We start from the raw sequence: 7,178 nt of genomic DNA on the forward strand, positions 1-7,178 counted from the left end.
CCGTATTTCACTTGTGTTGTCCAAAACCCAAATATTACCAATACTTCACAAAATTAAAAACCAAATTCCCAGCCCATCTCCAAAAGGCACAGAAGCACAAAAAAGTTTAGGCTGACATAAAGAAAAAAAGATTACACAATCACTTGTGGACTTATAAACCAACTCCCTCAGCAACAGATCCGGCCAGGGAGGAGATCCCTCAACAAAGCTGTTAAGCAGTGGCAAGGGCACTGCTCCACCTCACCTGGAAGATACTGCAGAAGGGGGGCTGAAACAGCAGTGGAGGAAAACAGGCCCCATTCCCCCTCTCTTGGAGAATCCTCCTTTTCTCCTCTCACCTGGAAATTCACAGGTCACAAGACTGAAATTCCAAAAATCGTACATGCTTTTTGAGAAGTAATTGCTCACACCTCAGCTGCAAAGAAACTTGGGTTCTAGGGGGAGGAGAGAGCTCTCTTCCCGGGCTAGCTGGAGTACCAAGCCTCTTACGAGCATATCTCTGTGAAAGCTCCTCCACGAGAGCCCATTACGAGCGCGTGACATTTGGGTGTGTTTTGAACGAAGACTGCACTGAAGCTGTACCAGAACCAGCCTCTGAGGAGATGGCGGCACAAATCCCGGGTGCTTTGTCACTTTTCGCACCACAACCGAGTATGTCGCCGAGAGGAAGGCGCACACCTCCCGCGGGTGACCCACCCTCCGGCGGCCCCAGCCGATCCCAGCACCCGGCACGCCGGTACCCTGTGAGGCAGCCAGGGGAAGCGCAGCGGCCGGGCCCCACCCGCGGCAGCGCGGCCCCGCCCTCCCGGGGCAGGCGGAGCGCGCCGCCCCGCGCCGCGCGTGACCCGGCGGCGCCGCTCCCCGCGCTCCCGGCTCCGCAATGCCGCTTCTCAGCGTGCCCAAAGAGGTGGCCGTCGGGACGGCGATGCTGGGGGTCGCCTTTGCCACGGGTATGCTTGCAGGTAAGCGGCGCCACCCAAGCCCTGCCACATACACGGAGACGTGAAGGCTGCGCCTTCCTCGTGTGCCCACCGGGGACGGGAACCGCAGCGCCCAGCGGGTCCCTCCCAGGGCGGACAGCAGTCCCGGGTGCAGCCTGGCGGCCGTCAGGGAGCAGACCCCTTGGGGCTGCTCTGCGGGCAGAGATTTATTTTGCTGAGCTGCTGCAGTAAATATAATGGTGTTCTTAAGAGTCCAAGCCGCTCCCTGTAATCCGGCAGTGTGCGGCCGGGCCAAGGTCCAGTGGGAGCGAGGACGCGCTCCCCGCCCGCTGTCCCGCCTGCACTGGTTTGGCCAGCCCGGAAGGGCCGGGTGTGGTCCTTGCGCACAGCATTGTTCTGGGAGCAGTTTCGCTTTCATTCCCCGGGGGCACCGGAAGAACGAGCCCATGATCCGGGAGGGGTAGGAGACTGATGTTGGGTTTGTAACACGGGCACTTACTTAATCTTTGACTTTAGGCAAGTTGTTGAAATAATCTACATCTTGCCGTGATCGTCTGTAAAATAGAATCATTAGCAGAAAATAAACCCCTCGAAATAAAAGTGTTCTGCCCTAGCAAACAACTACCAGGAGATGTGGAAATGAATTTGCTGTTATTTCTTCAAAATAATTAATCTGTTTGGTAAAAGAAACATTGGGCATGAAAGCTGCATTCAGTCCTGTATTTAAATAGACATGTACTAAAATTCAACTTTCAGTGCCTACTTTGTCTGCATACTGGTTTCACACTAAACAAGGCATTTTGCAATACCACATTTCCCCTGGCTGGAGGGCAGGACAGTGGCATTAGGAGAGCACAGGGTTTGAGAAGAAACATCAGCTGATGGGGCTAAATCCTGGTGGCATCTATTCATCTGCAAAAGAAGGACCACAGACTGAGAAAATTGTGCACCTCATTCATGTATCTCTCTTTAAACTTGCCCTTTGAGTTTTGATGGGGTTACTTTTCCTGTAAGTTTATGGCAGTCTGTAACCATCACATTGGCCACTGAACAATACAGTACTGAAGCTTTTCAGCCTTTTGAGGCCTGGACTGGACATCTTAGGCTAAAAAGAAGGGGAAAAAATTATAGTCCACCTGGTTGTCCAGCTATGTTGCATTTTCCGTTTTCCTGGCTGTTTTACAGAGAACCTTTAGTAATACTTCAATGTTCACTTTATTTAAAATGACAATAACTGACAAGTATAAAAGTTCTTATTACTTATTGTTTGGTAGGTAAAAGATACCCTTCTTTCATTTTTGGGACCCCGAGTGGTATGATGGGGAAAAATAGTCCTCTCCGGCAATACATCCTGGATCACTCTTTGCGGGAACATCCAATTCTAAAGAAGCTGCGTCTGGTCAGTATCACCCACACCTCCTCCTGAACTGCTGGGATCCTGGTCACATTTCCTTGCTGCATCTTACTTGCATACCCACTAGAGGGGTTTTTTAAACTGGTAATACCCAGACTTCTATGTTCAGGGCTACCTACATGACAGTTTAATAGTATTGGCATATATTTTAGACATGTCTTTCTGTCCTCGGCTCCAAGGCCATGTGTTAGGGCTGCACTTGATTTGGACTTGAAAAAATTACTTCTGTTCACTTTGGTTGGCATATAAGGAACCTGTAGCTCAGAGAGGTGATGTCTTCCATCAGGCTCCAGTGTCAGAGATGAGACCAGACATCCTGACTCAGATTTGAGTCATTTCAGGTGAGACAAACTGTTCTTGTATAAAAGAAGTTAAATGCTAACTGCTGGAACAGGTTGGTTGGAATGATCCTTAGAAAGGAGAAGAAAGGAAATAGGAAGACATACTTTCCCTTCAGCTGTCATGGCACAGCTCTGCTTCTCCCATTGCCCATTCCTCAGTTCCAAGAGTCCTTCCACCCTGGGATGGGCACAGATTCTCCAGGTTTGCACTGCGTGGCCTGGACTACACGGTCTGACCTTTGGCAGATGTGAACCTAGTAGCCCATTAAAGCATTCTACACATCTTAAAGGAAATGTATCTGGTTTTGCAAATTCACAGAAATAAAAGACTTTTACAGTGAAAGTTTGTCTATAATTCTTTGTTTAGTTACAAATATTGCTGGGTTTGCCACAGCCATGGTAATTTTGGAGCATATTACTGCTTTGAATATCCTCTGCTTATGACACACTTAACATCCTCCTTACTTGTAGTTAAATTCAAGCCAGTTTCTGGCTCATAGATGGCTCCATCTAGCTCCATCCACAGAGTGATCTAAAATGAGAAGACAGAGGTGTCTTTTTCCTGGAGTTTCACTGGGTTTTTTTCTTTAGGATATTGGTTTGGTAGATTTGGTTTTTGTTTGATGTGACATGGTTTTGGTTTTTTCCCCTTTCCTAGCTCACTGCTGATCATCCCCAAGGCAGAATGATGGTGTCGTGTGAGCAGGCTCAGCTTATGGCAAATTTGCTCAAACTCATTAAAGCCAAGAAAGTTATTGAAATAGGTAAGAGTGTCACTTCATAGTAAAATAAAACTCTTGACTATCATTCTCGAAATACAGCCATGTTTAACATAAAATATCCAAATACAGGAAGGTACTGCATAACTGTCAAAAAACAGGTGGAAAACTACAGCATGAAAAGGAGTGTCTGATTTGCACTTGGTTGCCACTTGGTCTAACTGTTCATTGAGTAGTTCTGGCATCAGCATGGATGGCTCATCCATTCTGAGGCAGTCTGAAAAACTGACCAGACTCTGCCTTGTCTGGCCATGAGCCTTTTGGGAGAAGCTAACATTGAAATCTGCTAAAAAAAAAAAAAACCAAAAACCAAAACAACTTCTTCTCAACCTACCATTATATTAAAATGGAAGGAAAAATGAAAAAATATTTACTGTCTATTAACAAATTGCCCTCCTTGATTTCTTTGGGGATTTTATTCCTGAAGACAGTCCTGTAACCCTTTTTCCACAATACACTAAGTGTTAATGTCTCTTATGATTTTTTCTAGGTGTGTTTACAGGTTATAATGCCTTGAGTATGGCACTTGTCCTGCCAGATAATGGCCAAGTTATTGCCTGTGATGTAAATGAGGACTATGCCAAAATTGGAAGGCCACTGTGGAAGGAGGTAAGCAGCATCTCCTGTACACAGTGGGGACAACTGCCTTTACATGTGGAGAGATTTTGTTATTTGAGACTTGCAAATGCGCACAGAAATATTCTTACCATTAAAGGAGGCTGATACAGTTCTGTTTGGGGAGAAAAATAAGTGGTGTTTGGAACCTAGAAATAATAGGAAAACTGTCTGAACCCCAGACACTCCCTGAATACAGCATACTAACAGGTTATTTCTTGACCATTTTTATCAACACTTTTGTTCTTTTTCATTTTAGGCAGGAGTAGATCATAAAATTGACCTGCGGATTAAGCCAGCAATTCAAACACTTGGTAAGTATCTTGAAATAGCAGCTTGTTTCCCCTTCCCCAGAAATAGAAGAGGGATACTATAGTGATGAAATTTAAGACCAAATATGGTTGTGAATGTGATCCCTTTTGCTAAGGGGGAGGCAGCTTCTCTTATATTAAAAAGTAAAAATCTAGGAGTTCAGTTTTGCTGAAAATGCTTGTCCTGTGTTGTGGGCTGTACTGGTCACTCACCTGCCCTGTCCATCAAGTTGTTTAATTTATCAAATACTATTGTCAGCTGCTTCCGGAAAGCTGATTAAAACAGATTAATCAAAGCCAAATTTCTCTTAGTATTGTCCATTCTAAGCAAGTATTCTTTTGTAAAGAGAGGAGGAGTACCCTGAAAGGGCTGAGGTGCAAAAAAAAATTCAGAAGCGAGTATATAATTTAGGCTGAATTGTGTTCAGAGAAGTTCAAATTTAGGATGTGCCAAAAGCATGCAAGACCATTAGTGAGGCAATGACTTATCTCATTCAAGGAAAGAGAAAATATGGGGCAGAGGAAATACTAATAAATGTTCTGAAAATGCAAGATGTTTTCTAGGATTGTTGGATGCAGAAGGTTTCCAGCAAAGGTGTTTGGTGGATCCCCAGATCCACTGATAACCTTGTATTACTTTCAAATCCATCCTTTCTAAAGAGGCAAATATAAGCAGTTTGCTGGTATGCACACTCCTTGAAGTCTGTCAGAGCAATGCTTTGTCCAGACATTGCTTCAGACAAAAAGGTCTTCTGCTGACAGAGGCTAAGGGCAGGTTAAAGCAGTGGCAGAGGACCTTAGGAGACAGAAATCACCTCCTCTGAAACTGGCAATTTGGAATTCTCAGTCAAGAAATCTGTCTAGGAGAACGTAAAACTGAATTCTACTTGCCTTGGCTCAAGGCAAGTAGACTACTTACAGCAGTTTTTGCTGTAAATGTCTCTTGACAGGGTTTGTCCATGACCTGTATCATGGCACTTGATCTCCAAGGAGAGATTAGCATTTAGAACCTGTTCATAAAGTGAGAAAAATTGTAATCCACTCCAGAAGACAGTTCTCAGCTGAAAAAAAGCTGAAGGTGTAGAGTATGTCCAATTTCAAAGTGCTTGACTTGTTTTTGCTGTACCTTTCAGCAGTCCCAGCTGTATCCTTCAGGTTTGGAGCTACTCCACAAACTCCTAAGCACGCAGACCTCAGTAACTGTGTGTTTTATGGCATACATAATGTCTAGATTGGTTTCTGTGGGATAAGCTTTTCTAGTAATTACCTGTGGAGGAACAGGCTGCCTGGGCAAGGCAGCAGAAAACATTTAATGAGAGCTTTGACACGAATGGATTACTTCCTCCTACACAGCACTAACCAGGGTGTAACAACTCACTGTGTTGCTCATCTAGATGAACTGTTGGCCAGTGGAGAAGCGGAAACCTTTGACTTTGCTTTCATTGATGCCGATAAAGAAAGCTACAACGAGTACTATGAAAAATGTTTGCGCCTCATAAAGAAAGGGGGAATAATAGCTATTGATAATGTAAGTACTGCAGTTCTGGTGGTAATGCACAGGCAGTTACACATAGCACAATCTGAAAGAAAATTCAACAAACTCTTTCATTAAGCTATATAAAACACTAATAGAAAACATAGAAATTTTTTTGTTATTCATTACAGAGAATGTTCTGTATTATTCTCATTTGTCTTGTAGTGCATTTATAGTATGTACAGTACTTACACAAGATCAAAAGTAGCACTTGTAATCAGTAACTATTAATAAGTTATCAATTAACTACTTTTACAAGAAACAAAGGATATTAAACTTCAGGCACCTTTGGGGTTATGGTGGCAGCCAAATAGGGGCTCTTAAAAAAACCTAAATTTAAATATTTTTTTTGTCTTCAAATCTGTAGTAGAAGTACAATTAGCAAGTTCTGTGGACTCTCAATCCCACTTACTTTTGAGAGTTCCATGTCAGAGACCGTTATACGTCTGAAATACAACAAATAATATCAATCTCTAAGAAATATGCAGGAACTTTTCCAAAGTTGTCCAAGGACAATATTAGAACAAAGGAGGTGCATCATATTTCTTTTTTCAATAGGTCTTTTGGAATGGAAAGGTGCTAAAACCAAGGAAGGATGACTTGGCAGCGCAGAGCATCCACCGCCTCAATGAGAAGCTTCTCCGAGATGCACGTGTCAATATCAGCATGCTCCCAGTGGGAGATGGAGTCACATTAGCATTCAAGTTGTAACTCAAGGAAGCCCAGCAGATGGGAAATATCAATCAAATCATCAGGAAAAATGGATATGGAACAGTATCAAAAATTGAATTTAACCTCTATCTCCACTGGATAGCATAGCCTGGGAAAGACTTCAGAAGCAGCTGGATCCTAAGGGCAGCTAAGTAGAGAAGAGAGATTTATTCTGAGATCTACTATGGTTTCTTACTTTAATTATAATAAAGGAAATAAACTTACGTGAAATTGTCCTTTTAAGACAGTGGTTGAAAACTCTATAGGTTGTCCAAAGTGCCTCAATACAACAAAGTAATTTTCTGTCCTAGAAGAGCCTCTTGAGCAGTGGAATAATCACTACCACCAAAAGGAAAAGAAGTGCAGTTTACTAATGTTTATAGCCATAATAGAAAAATGGATTTTTAATTAAATGACATCAAGGAGATTGCTAGCCTTCTCAGACTAAAAATATTTTAAGTCATTCCTTGTCTTTGAAGGGTACTACAGAACAAGCCTCAAAAAGACATCATCTGAAAAAAAAGTTGCTTTT

The 7,178-nt window shown here is 43.2% G+C and overlaps 1 protein-coding gene across 1 annotated transcript; it reads left to right on the top strand.

Annotated features, from left to right (window-relative positions):
- Positions 1-806: 806 nt before the first annotated feature.
- COMTD1 (catechol-O-methyltransferase domain containing 1) lies at positions 807-6,889 on the top strand. The gene is made up of 7 exons (XM_039727500.1): positions 807-962; positions 2,216-2,340; positions 3,355-3,460; positions 3,966-4,084; positions 4,350-4,404; positions 5,796-5,929; positions 6,494-6,889. Exons 1-7 carry the CDS (start codon positions 881-883, stop codon positions 6,644-6,646), a joined length of 774 nt encoding a protein of 257 aa, XP_039583434.1. The 5' UTR covers positions 807-880; the 3' UTR covers positions 6,647-6,889.
- The last annotated feature ends 289 nt before the right edge of the window (positions 6,890-7,178 follow it).

Source organism: Passer montanus, unplaced genomic scaffold (assembly GCF_014805655.1).
Source record: "Passer montanus isolate IOZ18808 unplaced genomic scaffold, ASM1480565v1 scaffold61, whole genome shotgun sequence".
Lineage (NCBI taxonomy): Eukaryota > Metazoa > Chordata > Aves > Passeriformes > Passeridae > Passer > Passer montanus.

Bases quoted from the DNA above. Each gene is read 5' to 3' on its own strand.
- COMTD1 (XM_039727500.1), top strand. From the start codon at position 881: ATGCCGCTTCTCAGCGTGCCCAAAGAGGTGGCCGTCGGGACGGCGATG. The intron at 4,085-4,349 runs GTAAGCAGCATC...TTTTCATTTTAG, and splicing joins GAAGGCCACTGTGGAAGGAG to GCAGGAGTAGATCATAAAAT. The intron at 5,930-6,493 runs GTAAGTACTGCA...TTTTTTCAATAG, and splicing joins GAATAATAGCTATTGATAAT to GTCTTTTGGAATGGAAAGGT.